General features: G+C 43.2%; 1 protein-coding gene across 1 annotated transcript in view; it reads right to left on the bottom strand.

Moving 5' to 3' along the window:
- The window catches only part of MEI4 (meiotic double-stranded break formation protein 4), a 49,068-nt gene extending 35,109 nt beyond the window's left edge, over positions 1 to 13,959 (bottom strand). Inside the window, 3 exon segments of the mRNA XM_060272277.1 lie at positions 6,613 to 6,842; positions 13,693 to 13,796; positions 13,883 to 13,959. Of these exon segments, the coding sequence (XP_060128260.1) occupies positions 6,613 to 6,842; positions 13,693 to 13,796; positions 13,883 to 13,959 (411 nt within the window).
- Between the last annotated feature and the right edge of the window lie 396 nt (positions 13,960 to 14,355).

The following is a 14,355-nucleotide window of genomic DNA, read 5'->3' as shown; positions in this document are numbered from 1 at the left end:
ACATTAATCTATTTTTAAATATTATCCATCCTTGTGCTGGGTAGCTCGCAGAGTGGCAAGAGAGCCAGCTAAAGTCACCGAGACTATTCACAACCTAAGGCAATTCATTATATTTGCATGGAGCAATCCCACATCTGCAAACCAGCTTATTATTTTGTTGTTTAGTCATGTCCGACTCTTCGTGACCCCATGGATCAGAGCACGCCAGGCACTCCTGTCTTCCACTGCCTCCCACAGTTTGGTCAGACTCATGTTGGTAGCTTTGAGAAGCTTATTATTAGTGCTGGGCAAACAAACAAACCAGCATGAAAACTTACTGAACACGGAGCTTATGCCACCCCGTTTGAAATGATACCTGCCCAACACCTGGGAAGATCCTCTCGCTTATCCAACGCACAGTTTCAAGATTAGAGTACTGTAAAGGTTCTCAGTTGTCAGCAAGGTGCTGTTTTTAATATCTCGGATAAAAGTTTTGCATAATACATGAAAGAAGACTAATTGCCAGTTCACAACTCACTCCCAAGTGATATATATTGTGGGTAGCGGTTTCATTTTTGAAAAATAATCCAGTAATTAAAAAAAAAATCCTATGGTTTTAAAAAATATATGAATGCTTCTTTTAGCCATGAAATAATGTTAGCCTTAAGACATATTGAAGAGTTTGAGTGAGGATGGTGTAGAAGCATGAAAAGGTAGCATTCCTATGCACAGTTGCTTTTGTTTCAATCTCATTTAAACTCAGTGGGATTAATTTCAGAGTAAATGTGAATTGGATTCGGCTGCATGAGTGCGATCTCTACGCAATCACAAACTTGGCAAATGGTTTTTTCTGTGTGGTAGTGGTTTTTTAGGGTGTATTACAGTGTTTTGCCTGGTTTTTGTGTGGGGAGAGGCATGTGGGAGGCAGAAGACTAAGAATTCACTTTTGGATATCACCCAGTGTTCAGCTAAAGCTAATTTCAGCTGCAACAGATACCACCAAATACCGTATGTACAAGACGACTGGGTGTATAAGATGACCCCCAACTTTTCAAGTTAAAATATAGAGTTTAAGATATACTCACCGTAAAAGACTACCCCTCTTCCTATGATCGTCCGTGGGCCGGACATGCCCGCGCTGCCCATATCCAAAATGTCTGCAGCACCAGAAATCGCTTCTGCGCATGTCTGGAAGCCAAAAATCATGTCTAGACATGCACAGAAGCGATTTCTGGCACTGCGGACATTTTGGAAATGGGCAGCACAGTGCCAGAAATTGCTTCTGCGCATGTCCGGAAGCCGAAAATCACGTCTGGACATGTGCAGAAGCAAGGTTTGGCGCTGCGGACATTTGGGAAATGGCCAGCATGGCGCCAGAAATTGTTTCTGCGCATGTCCGGAAGCCGAAAATCGCTGCCCATTTCCAAAATGTTTGCTCTGGAATGTAGCCTGGCAATGCCACGCTGCCCATTTCCAAAATGTCTGCAGCGCCAGAAATTGCTTCTGCGGCTGCGTGTAAAACGACCCGACATATAAGATGACCCCCGACTTTGGAGAAGATTTTTCTGGGTTAAAAAGTTGTCTTATACGCCAGAAAATACGGTAACCATTTCAGAGAAGAAAAACTGGGAGTGTGTACCCGCACAATAATCTCTGGGCCATCCCAAAACATAAACACACACCACCAAGAGAACACCTTCTTATGAGGCATCATAGAAGTGTGTCCAGCCTAAACACTGCCCCAAGGTTTATTGCCCCAAGTTCCTTATTCAGGTCTATTCACACTGGCAATTCTTAACAAGGGGCCAGGTACCATGCATGGCTGTGTCTTGTGCCAGACACAACTAAGAAGGCTGTGATGCTGAAGGTTAACAGCTGGCGATGCTGACACAGCACAGGAAATTTACAAGATTAGCTTTAGGGATACTACTAGTGTTGTGTCTCTCGTAATTGCTGTTATAATAAATGGCCCTATTAGCAGGGCCGTCTCAAGCAGGTCGGGCGCCCTGGCGCTGAGGCACGGAGATCGCTGCGGTGCCCTCGCCCTCGCAGCGCGCAGCACGACTTCGCCACGAGCGCCCCGCCCTGGCGCCCTGGCGCCCCGCGCCACCAGGACCTTACCTAGAGCCGGGCCTGCCTATTAGACCTTTAAATGTTTGAAAAGCTGCTTTTCAAAAAAAGAACCCATTTGACTCCCTGCAGAGATGACATATTATATACAGCAGTATTTCCCAACCTTGTGCCTCCAGATGTTTTGGGACTACAACTCCCATCATCCCTAGCTAGCAAGACCAGTGGTCAGGAATGATGGGAATTGTAGTCCGAAAACATCTGGAGGCACAAGGTTGGGAAACACTGATATACAGTACTCTCTCTTTCCAGCCATTTCCAGTAATAATTGAAGATGGGAGGGAGCTGGGCATTGCCATGGTTAGCATGTTGTTTCTTTTGTTGGTCTGATTGCTCTCTCAGAAATAGTTTCTTTTGCAATTATTTTAAAGTTAAATCTATTTTTTATATGGCAAATTCATCGTGATTGGCAGGGACATTAGAGAAGGTTGTGTCAAAGCAAGTCTTATCTCACACTTTCTAGCACATTTCCCTGTTATATTTCTCATCATAAAAAGCCCAATCTTTTGGAGAAGTGGGTTTATGGATCAAGACCTTCCAATCAACTATAACTGTGCAACCAGAATTTACTGCTATGTGACTGGCGTTGGTTAGCACAATAAACTTATTGATGAAGGTATGTGGTGCAGTGGATAGAGTGTTGAACTAGGGACCTAGGAGACCAGGGTTCAAATTCACACTTGGCCATGAAGCTCACTGGGTGACCTTGGGCCAGTCACTCACTCTCAGCCTACGCTATCTCACAGGGTTGTTGTTGTGAAGAAGAAGAGTTTGGATTTGATATCCTGCTTTATCACTACCCGAAGGAGTCTCAAAGCGGCTGGCATTCTCCTTTCCCTCCCTCCCCCACAAAAAACACTCTGTGAGGTGAGTGGGGCTGAGAGACTTCAAAGAAGTGTGACTAGCCCAAGGTCACCCAGCAGCTGCATGTGGAGGAGCGGAGACGCGAACCCGGTTCCCCAGAATACGAGTCTACCGCTCTTAACCACTACACCACACCGGCTCTTGTGAGGAGCAGGGGGAACCATGTAAGCCACCTTAAGTTCTGTGGAGAAAAATAAATAAATAACAAATAAAATCCCACCTGAAAATGGTGGCCCCCGGGAAGTGCCCAAGTCACAGAACCCAAGTGCACTGAGGGTCAGAGGCAGGCCTATACTCTGTGTAGGAACAGCTGACCTGACAAACAGCCTCCCTGGCTCTCTGGTTAAGTGAAAAGGAAGAATTGAGTCCAGGAACCCATGGAGAATATTGTCTCCAAATAGTGTCTTACCAGCAGCCACAAGTCTTTGTTAAAGAGGCCTTATATAACAGCAACGCTGAAGTTTTATGTGAACTGGGAATACTCTCACTATCATTTTCCAACAGTAGGAAAGAGTGGTTCTATCAGGTGTCTCCTTATACAAATAAAAATAAATGCATATGCCTAGCTTTAGCCAGCAATTGTCCTGTTACTGTGACTTACTTTCCAGATAAGGTTGAGATATTTTTTGTCACAGACTTTGAATCCAATGGCACGATATGGTGAAGCCCTCATATGCGTCTACTAAATATCACCACTCCAGACATAGATAACCAAAACAGAGATATACTTTTACAAGCAAACATTTAAGGAAAGAAACAATTTTTAAAAAGTGACTGGGACATTTTTCTGAGGAATGGAAAATTGCCACAGGAGCTAACCAAAACAGATGAATCTCTCTTCAACTCCTGCTGCCTCTCCACTTGCGCCTCTTCAGTATCTCTGAACAGAGCACCTGTTTGGCTCAGTAAAATGAAGATTCATCATCATAACTCATTTGGTACTGTACTACAACATTCTCTTTCAAAGTTTCAAAATAGTCTAAGTGACATCCATTTAATTGGTTTTCCAAAATAAAAATTCTACCTAAGCCATGACTCTTAAATCTTTTTTTAACAGGTGTTCAGTGGAAACATAAGCAAATTTAAAGGGGTAATGAAGACTTCTAAAAGAATTTTTCTTGTTACGCTATAATGAAAGCCTGAGGAAGCCTCTTAAGTATGAGTCTTTTGTAGATTGCCACTACAGTTTTTCAAAACGGCAAAAGTATTTTCAAATTTAAGTACCTTAAAACTCTCAGCATACGTAACTCGAAAGCTAAAGCTACCTGCATCTATATTTCTAACCCTTGAGCTGGCGTGGAAGAGCTCAACTCTCCCATGGGGTAAAATATCTGGATTTGGTTGGCATGAGCTAATGTTACAACTCATGCATAATATGTTCTTTGAGCAATTTTCAGATCATGCCATAACTGATGCTAATAGTCTTGTTGAGCACCCAGATTGTCAGCGTGCTCATTAGATGGCTTGTAATTTTCACAGACAGCTACCAATGAGCACACCAGGAACTGTCATTAGCACTTCTCTATTATGCAAGTTAACCGCCACGAGATCAAAAGCTGCACGCTGGCTCCATTCCTGTCACACAGCACTATGGTGTCCCATGACTGCTGGCAATCCCCAGTATGGCATGCATTTTGCCCCTGCAGGAGCTCCATTACAGGGTCACACATTAATGGAGCTCCCTGAAGGGTCTGGGGCTAGAAAGAGAGGGTGGGGAAAGGGATATAAGACCAAACCTGTGCTAGAGTCCCTTGTGCAGTCAACCAAAATCTGCTCTGGAATGTAGCCTGGCAAATTAGCAACCCTCTCTCACCAAAGGGCTGCAACACAAGCACCACACCATGCCTTGTTCCCAGTTCCCAGCCACTCGAAATGCTTGCCTTGCCACAAACAGTAATTCTATGAATATGGAATTTGTGGGGGGGCATTTTACTTACTCTGTTGAGATGGTTGCTGTTTCCGGGCACAATTCAAAGTGTTGGTGCTGACCGTTAAAGACCCAAACAGCCTCGGTCCAGTATACCTGAAGGAGTGTCTCCACCCCCATCGTTCTGCTCCCTACAGTTCATCTCATCTTGGCTCAGGAGTAAGCCAAGAGATTGCCCTCCAAATGGAGAAATAGTTCTGCTTATTCCAAGCCAATCTGAATTCAGTCACTTGCAGCTGGAGATTAGGAAGACCTGTAAAGCTCCACCAACCCTGGCTATGAATGATAGCTATAGGGAGAGATCCTGCAGGCAGGGAAGCACAGCTTTTGTTGACCATTCAAGATCACATGTGTTTGCAAGAACATATGGTCCTGGGATGCAAAAGGCAGGAAGCAAGAGCAATCCAGTCCTGACAAGTTATGTTCACAGTGAAGGAAGTTGCCACTTGGTAAACAGAGGTTGCAACGTATTTTTTTTAATTAAAAAAATGACTTCAATAAAAAAGCTGAAAGTTTCAAGAAATTAGGCTTGCTACAATTCTTAGCAGTAGAAGTAATGTAGGCAAACATGCAAGAAAAGGTCCCTCTCTTTTCACTTTGATCTGACTGAATTAATAACTTAAAAGGTGCTCTGAAGTAAAAGGAATACTCAAGAAATGCAGCACAATGGACGAAAAGCAAAAGTGGCAAAAACGCTTTGAAAACCAGATTGCACTTCAAACAGGGTGTGATTTTATAGGCTATGCCTCGGTGACTCTGTGGTTTCAGAAGCAACTCACTAACCAATGCAACTGCATAAAAATAAAGATTCTCTGGGAATATAATGTGTTAAACACCGGCCCTTACGTACACATTCTAGGCACCTTGACGCAATGGGGGAAGGGCAAAGGTTCGGAACCTGAGGAAGAAATTGTCCTGATTAGTGCAAGTAAATAAGAAGCTTGAAATGAATAGCCTTGTGATCCCTAGCACCTGGTATTCAGAGGCATGCTGCTTCCCATATGGAGGTATGGGAAGCTATTAATAGCAACTTATCTTCCATGAATTTCCTGGCAAGAGAGATGGCTGTTCCATCCTTTACTTAACTTACCGGCTTAGCATGGGAAGACAGGCTATAGTTGACTTAATAGATCAGAGATGTCCATAGTCCAGCCTTATGGAGTTGGAGCAGATGACAGGAGGACTCAGGTACCACATCCAGTGGCATTAAGTGGCGCTGTGGGTTAAACCACAGAGCCTAGGGCTTGCTGATCAGAAGGTCGGCGGTTCGAATCCCTGCAACGGGGTGAGCTCCCGTTGCTCGGTCCCAGCTCCTGCCCACCTAGCAGTTCGAAAGCACATTAAAGTGCAAGTAGATAAATAGGGACTGCTCCGGCGGGAAGGTAAACAGCGTTTCCGTGCGCTGCTCTGGTTCGCCAGAAGCAGCTTTGTCATGCTGGCCACATGACCCAGAAGCTGTCTGTGGACAAACGCTGGCTCCCTCAGCCTATAGAGCGAGATGAGCGCCGCAACCCCAGAGTCGGACACGACTGGACCTGATAGTCAGGGGCCCCTTTACCTTTACCTTTACCTTTTACATGCACACCTATCCCTCTTTTAAGAGAAAATTTGCAGGTGAAAAATGAAAATGAAAACATAAAAAAGTTTTATGTTTGAAAATTATTCAGTTAAGCAAGACATGATGTCTGGAGTTCATTCATAATGGAAATTACCAGGAAAAAAAGTTTGCTTAAAAGGAGCTGCTGCCTCAAATGAATACTTTCAGCTTCTACAGCTTCAGCTCCTGACTTCTGCTTGGAATCCTGTCCAGATACTATTTTGGACATGCGCTCTGCATATTGTTCTTTGCTGCTTTTATCTGCTGGCTTTGAGTGAATAATCTCTAAAGCCAGCACCAACTGCGAGGTTTTCAAGTACCGCACCACATCTTTATCTTTTATTTCTGTAATAACAACAACAAAAGCAAAGCCATATGAGGGTGCTTCACCCTAATAAAAAAGTTATTTCCTGTGTTTTATTCATTTAAAGGAAATAATCCAGAAGCAGATCAGTTTTCCTAGCCTGGGCAAGGCTTAGATCAATCAATGGAGGCAATCTCCAACAGCAAGAGGAATGAAACATTTACAAGTAGCATCGATATAGTGTCAAAAATAAAACGTAGTCTGACAGTTTGAAAGCAAATGTGTGTATCACAGGATAATAAATATTTGCTAGCAGGTGGAAGCCTTGCTTTGCTGAAGTCATAAGTGCTATTTTAAAAATTAAAAAAGTTTGTAAGTTTATAAAAAAGAATAAGTTTGTTTTACTTAAACAAAGTAGAGCTTAAACAGAGTAGAGTCATTGAAATCAATGGATCTAACTTAGTCATGTTTGTTAATTTATAAGTAAAACTCAGTTGAATACCATCCATTGAATTAAATGGGTGTGTTGTTAGAGAGTTCTGGGGTTGTGTCTGAGTCCATTGTGACACTAGACTATGTATGGTAGTAGGAATGTGCTCAGAGGCGCCAACCTCTGAGGGAGAATGGAGAGGGGTGCCAACTGTCGCATGATGCATGACATCAACATCCCAATGTTCCTGCTCCCCTCCAATACACACCATGTGCATTTTCACAGGGCAATTCACAGAAGGTCTGGTTGGAGTCTCAGTTATCTTGTGGACATCACCCCTTTATGCATCAATTAATCTTGAGATTAATTGGCACCAACTCCATAGGGCTGAGGCATCTTCAGCCCCGTCAAAATCTGTTGGGATGGGACTGAGCCCCCCCCATCTTGAGGGTCCGGGGCTTTCTGGACCTCGCGGTGGTTAGCCTTGCCGCCAATGTTGGGCAGAACTTGGCTTCTCTGGTAGCCCACAATTTTTGGCTGACAAGCAAGAGGGAGAGGAGGAATAAAATGGCAATATGGGTTAAAAGGGAAATAAGATGTGTACATGAAGATCCTAAAGCTGCAACCTTCTGTCTACTTATCTCAGAGTTAGCACCATTCCACACAATGGGACAAGGCATGCAAAGAGTTGCATTACTAGTTTGTGTAGGAGGCTATAGAGTTTAGTCAAAGTCCCAGCTCATCAAGGGCACTAATCATAATACAGCTCAAGACAGTGACTTTGGATCAATACAAAATTATATCTACACTTGTGGGTTATGGGAACAAAAAGTTTGGAAACCACCAATTCTGCAGCCTTTCCTATGTTTCAGGAATCAACTGCTGTACTTTTGCTATGTTTCCCTTAAAAATACTATCATGAAGAGCAGCATGATCTATCCAGTGCTACGCATTGATAAACCGGCTACATTTTCCAAGAAGAGATTTATTCATGTTGTCTCCTGTTCGATATTTCGTTTCAACTACCATTCATTTTGGAAGGGAAATGGAAGTAGGTGTCAGTTTTCATTTACTGCTTTCCTGCAATATATTTCAGTCTATTGTTGCACCATTCAAGCAGTTAAGGGCGAAATCTTCCAGTGCCCATCCGGCACAGAGACCTTGCATCAAAATTGCTCGCACATTCCCAGGCTCAAGGTCCTTTTCTGCAGGGCAGTTTGCCAAGTCTTTGTATGGGACTTTTGAGCTCTGCTTGCAGAGCTCCTAAAGAATCAGAAAACACAGCCGCACCTGCATTTTTGCAAGTCCTCCTTGAAATATGTGACATCCAGTCTACATGCAGCTAGCTGGGAAGGAAGACTCTGGTTGTTGTTGTTTAGTCATTTAGTCGTGTCCGACTCTTTGTGACCCCATGGACCAGAGCACGCCAGGCACTCCTGTCTTCCACTGCCTCCCACAGTTTGGTCAGCTTCGAGAACACTGTCCAACCATCTCGTCCTCTGTCGTCCCCTTCTCCTTGTGCCCTCCATCTTTCACAACATCAGGGTCTTTTCCAGGGAGTCTTCTCTTCTCATGAGGTGGCCAAAGTATTGGAGCCTCAGCTTCAGGATCTGTCCTTCCAGTGAGCACTCAGGGCTGATTTCCTTCAGAATGGATAGGTTTGATCTTCTTGCAGTCCATGGGACTCTCAAGAGTCTCTTCCAGCACCATAATTCAAAGGCATCAATTCTTCGGCAATCATTTTCTTTTTCCTCTAACTTTTAAAATTGTTATCATTTTTGTTGATAGTATCAGTAATATATATGTAAATATGGATTTGTATGTTAAAGACCACTTTCTTCTGTTTTTACTTGTTAACATATCAATAAAAAATAAAAATAAAATTTTCATTTCTGCTACAGACTCCACATTTACACATATCATCATATTCTTTATTTTTTACCTAGTCTAATTTTGTTTTTGGTTTTCCTGTATCCTCTCCCACCTGTCCCTACTACATAGCCTTTTAATTTAAGAGAAGAGTATAGCTACCAGTCCAGAGTGAAATTCCAGGAATCAGAGTCCTGTGGTCTTATATGCTGTTACTAGAGTTCAATCTGGTATTGGTAGTCAATTAAGTTGAAATACACTAGCAGAAGACCAGTGAATGCATTACAAATACTGTATGTATTTACAAACAGATTTTATCTGTGCCTGGTCAATACCCTCTCATCCTTTGGAGCAATTGAAGAATCTGATTCTCATTGCACGTTTGCTACACTAAAGGGCAATCATTTGAAAAGTCTCACACAACACAACTTCAGGGGCAAATATTGGAAGTGGCTTTGATTAACACCACATGCTGACAGAGGAGAACTGTCTGGGAGTAGGGAATAGGAGATGCAGGCTTTGATATTGGTAAACTGAAATGGTGAAAAGAAAATTAATGGGCACAGTATGATGGTGGAGCTACAGCAAACTGTTTTTAATAAACTATTTCCCCATATTTTAGAATAGGGGTTCCCAACCTTTTGTGGCCTGTGCGCACAACTGAACATTTAAGAAACCACTACGGGCACAACAAAATACCCATTTCATACAAAGAGAAAAGTAGAGGTGCTCGGTAACGTCACCCCAGGAAAAACAGGCAAAAGATGTTCGTGCAGAAACACTTTCATGCCTCAAAACAAATAAAACATAGTAAAAGAAAAGAGAAGCTTCCTTGCCCCCAATCAAAGAACGTCTTTTAAAAAAATGGTTCCGGCACTTCCGGTTTGTCGCCCGATCTGGCCGGCGGGGTTGGTCTCGAGCTCCGAGACAGCCCGGCTTCGCTGAGGGGGGGGGGGAAGGCTGCGAAAGCGCCGCAGCGCCCCAAAAGAGTTCCAGATCGAGAGTTCTGGAAACAAAGCTCCGGCGGTGCCCCATTTTTTAGCGATTCCCCGATCCTCTGGTGAGCTCTAATAAGAGTCCCGGAGAGAAAGGGTTGCAGTCGCGGGGGCCATTTTGGAGAACAGCGTTACCTCAGCGAAGTGAAGCTTCGAGTCCGGTGGTGGTGAGCGGCAGATTCTTCTAAATTTTTGATTTGGAAATACCCGTGAGTAAAGTTTGAATATATAATATTGGACTGCAATTCGGTAACGGGAGTAAGGGGAAAAGAACGGAAGTCACCTTCTCCCACTGATTGATGCAAGAAGCAGTGCAATTGAAATGATGACCAGTCTCAGCGAAAAGCAGCTTATTATATGAACTCCTTCAGAGACTAAATGTAAAGAATTACCTCCAGCTGATATTCCCTGCACCTTAGGAAAGGGAGAGCTTCTCCCTGCCCTGAAATCGGCAGCCCGGAGAGGACGGTAAGCTGACTGTGAAGATGGATGTCAATAAGGATTTGATACTTAAAAACTTTTTGATTGAATGTTTGAAACAAATTTAAAGCTGAAGTTAGATACTATGGACAATATACAGTTTCCAGTTTGGATTTGCAATAATATATCTCTTCTGTAAACACCCCCTGGCTCTCAAGCCTCGCGCCATCCTCAGCAAGCTGGAACAATGGCAACAAAAGACTGCACATCTGCGTTCAAGGACAAAGTGATAAAACTCTTATGGGAATTTAGAATAGAAACGTACAAGACTCAGCAACAATTGTTGGAAATAAATCAAGATCTACAGGAACTCAGAGAACGGGACTTACCAGAGGAAAAGGAGCAAGATTTGCAAAAAGAGGACTTGGTTAAAGAAGGAACACAAGAACTACAGGAAAAGGCTTCAACCGAAAAAAAGGCACAAGACGACGAGTGGCTGTATGAACTGAGCGATGGGAAAAAGGAAAACTTAAAGAACAAAGATGGATCACAGGAGTCAATAATGCAAGAGCTACAGGAGAGACAGAACACCCATGAGAAAAATGGCCAGCAAAGAAGAAAAGAAGACTGGGGAGGGGGAGACAGAGGGGGTTGGTTTTTGAAACAGGTTAGGAAGGGGGTGGGTTGAAGGAAGACTGAATATCAATTATTGAGGACTGATAAAAAGGACTGACAACTGGACTGACGACTTTGGAACTTACTGGACTGGAAGGGAAAGGCCGTGATCGGGGCGGGGAGGGGGAAAATTATGATTTTTAATCTGTGCAAATAAGAATAATAAAGAGGAGCTTTGGAGGATAAAAAATAGGCAGGTCAAAAATAAAAGTAATGAGCAGATTTGTTTATGAAAAAGATTTAGAAAGATCAAGCTAGTTTGATTAAAGAGGACTTAAAAAGTGGGACAGTTTTTTATAATATAAGGTTAATTTTTTCTTGTAGAAATAGAATGGGAATAAGAATAAGAATACTGTTAAATAAGAATTGAAAATGGAAATCGGGATAGGGGGGAGGTTGGGGAAGTCATTTTTTCTTTCATTTTTCCTTTTTTCTTTTTCTTTTTTCTTTTGTTTTTCTTTTTTCTGTTTGGAAATTGGCTGGACGGATGCCCTCCTCCTCATTCCCTCTCTTGGAGTCTCCCAGTGGCAGGGGGGGATTCTGGGGGGGGAGGGAGGGGTGGGGGAGAAACCCAGCCATAAAAGGAAACACTGCCGGCTGCCTGCCTTTCAGGGGTCCCTCTGGTGGGAGAAGAGGGCCCTGGGAGGGTGGGTGGAAGCCAGTGGTAAACATGTAATGTAGTATCTTTCATTTTTGTTTTTGTTTTGTATAAAATCAATAAAATATAATTTAAAAAAAAAATTAAAAAATGGTTCCAAGGGTGCCATTGCAGCAGTAATACACTTTAGCAGCAATATTATGGAAACCTTTGTGGGAGTAAAATTCGCATTGAAGTCAATTGGTGGGATTCACCTAACGAGCCTGGCCAGCAGAAGCCCCGTGGAAGGACTTCCATTTGCGTAATGGGACTTCCCTCCTCTTTCTCCCCCACCCCCAAAATCGGCTCGGGGTGGTGGTGTCAGTTTGACAAGGTGAAATGCTTACACAGGTGGCAGATTTCATAGTGAAGCACTGAATTCCGTCTAGTGGCTTTTACTTCTGTGTAATCATGTTTAGATAATTTCAATTAAAGTTGCAATTTGAAGCATGTAGCATATTCTCAGGAGTTATCCCAGTGCTCAGGACTGTACTGTCATTTATTGCTGCAACCAATTTAACTTTTGCAGCCGGTGATTTCCTGATAAAAGCCACTGCTCTACAGCTTGCAGAGCTGAATGTAAAGCCTTATGGTACTCCACAACACCCACTTCCTTTAAACACACTTAAATAAATTACTTGAAACATTTTTTGCACATGAATTGGGGGGGGGGGGGGGAAGGCTATATTGCACAAGCATCATATAACTGATTCAAGCATAATGTGCAGTTTGTCCAAGCAAGCTTATTCGACACAGAGAAAAGAAATAATATACAGCTCCACTGCTCACATTTGTTAGCAAGGGAAATTGGAGCACCAGTTCAGAGTCACTGGCATTTCTTTATGAAATCAACAAGCTCAGGAAGCGTAGCATTTCAAGGACCAAAGCATCTCAGAAGAGGCATTTGCTCCAACCAGATGAAAATATGAATGAAAAGTGAGCTGTCTGTAACACGGGCTTCAGTATTTGCTCTCAGTTGCAACACTAGAGCATTTAATTGCACAGGCTCCTGTAACATTTAATGGAGAATACAGTACCCCATTTCCATACAAAACTAAGATTGCCCCTCCCCATCACCATTTCCCACTTAGGGACAGTTTGCAGGTGAATTCATCTGTGACAGCAAAAAAAAGAACATCAGCTCAGCTTTTTCTTTAAAAGTATAAAAGTGCTTTTCATAAAGCAAATGGCTGTGAAAGCAAATTAGGAATATGCTATTGTAAAAAATGTAGAATACATGGTGCTGGAGGAGACTCTTGAGAGTCCCATAGACTTCAAGAAGATCAAATCTATCCATTCTGAAGGAACTCAGCCCTGAGTGCTCACTGGAAGGACAGATCCTGAAGCTGAGGCTCCAATACTTTGGCCACCTCATGAGAAGAGAAGAATCCTTGGAAAAGACCCTGATGTTGGGAAAGATTGAGGGCACTAGGAGATGGGGACGACAGAGGACGAGATGGTTGGACAGTGTTCTCGAAGCTACGAACATGAGTTTGACCAAACTGCGGGAGGCAGTGCAAGACAGGAGTGCCTGGCGTGCTATGGTCCATGGGGTCACGAAGAGTCGGACACGACTAAACGACTAAACAACAACAATTGTAAAAAAATAAATACATTTTGTTCTAAATAGCCTATGGCAGATATTCTGCATGAAGAAAAGCCCTCCCGGAATTCATCTCAGGTATCTGCAAGATAAGGATCTCATGTAGCTCCTGGAAAAGCCTTTATCTGAGTCTTGGAGAGCTGTTGCCAATCACAACTCACAGCAGTGAGCTCAATGAATCCATGGTATCTGATGGTACTGTTGGTCCGTCCATAATAATCCACAATAAATTCAGTAGATAAGCTGGGGGGGGTTTACTCACCTCTGTCCTTCAGGCTTCTCAGCACAGACAGAAGGACCAGAGTGTCCTTGCCTTCTAGGAATTCCACTTTCCTTGCTAGTTGACTAGGAACAAGGGTTTTGCACCTGGCAATGGGCCAAAGAGACAGTGTGAGGATTCTGCTGGTGTTCTGCCCATCCTACTGCCCAAATCTCTTTCTCCTTGGGCTTACTTATGGATATGATCATGAAGGTGGGGGTGGAAAACTCCCAGAATGTGGTCCTGAGGAATTTCAGCGTTCACATTCATGATCCCCCACCCTTCCTGCACTTTAGGGGGTGGATTTTAAAAAAATGGCAATAAAAGCAATGCTGTTTAGAAAGGGAAGACGAGTCCTAGACAAGAGAGATAGACCCTAGAGAAGGAAATGGCTAGAATACACGATATGGGCCATAGCTAGCCAGGACAGCTGGATGATAGGACATCTGCAAGTGGGGAAGCTGCACTGCTATTAAAAAGAAGAAGAAATTGGATTTTTTTAATGAGCTGTGAAAGAAAACTAAAGCTGAACAAGGAAAATAGGAGAGGAAGAAATTTAGTTCACAACACTCTGCTGAAGTGTGCATGCACACGAAAGCTCATCCCAATGACAAACTTAGTTGGTCTCTAAGGTGCTGCTGGAAGGAATTTTTTAATGTTGTTTCA

This window comes from Zootoca vivipara, chromosome 3 (genome assembly GCF_963506605.1).
Source record: "Zootoca vivipara chromosome 3, rZooViv1.1, whole genome shotgun sequence".
Lineage (NCBI taxonomy): Eukaryota > Metazoa > Chordata > Lepidosauria > Squamata > Lacertidae > Zootoca > Zootoca vivipara.
This window is presented reverse-complemented; position numbering and strand designations above follow the sequence as displayed.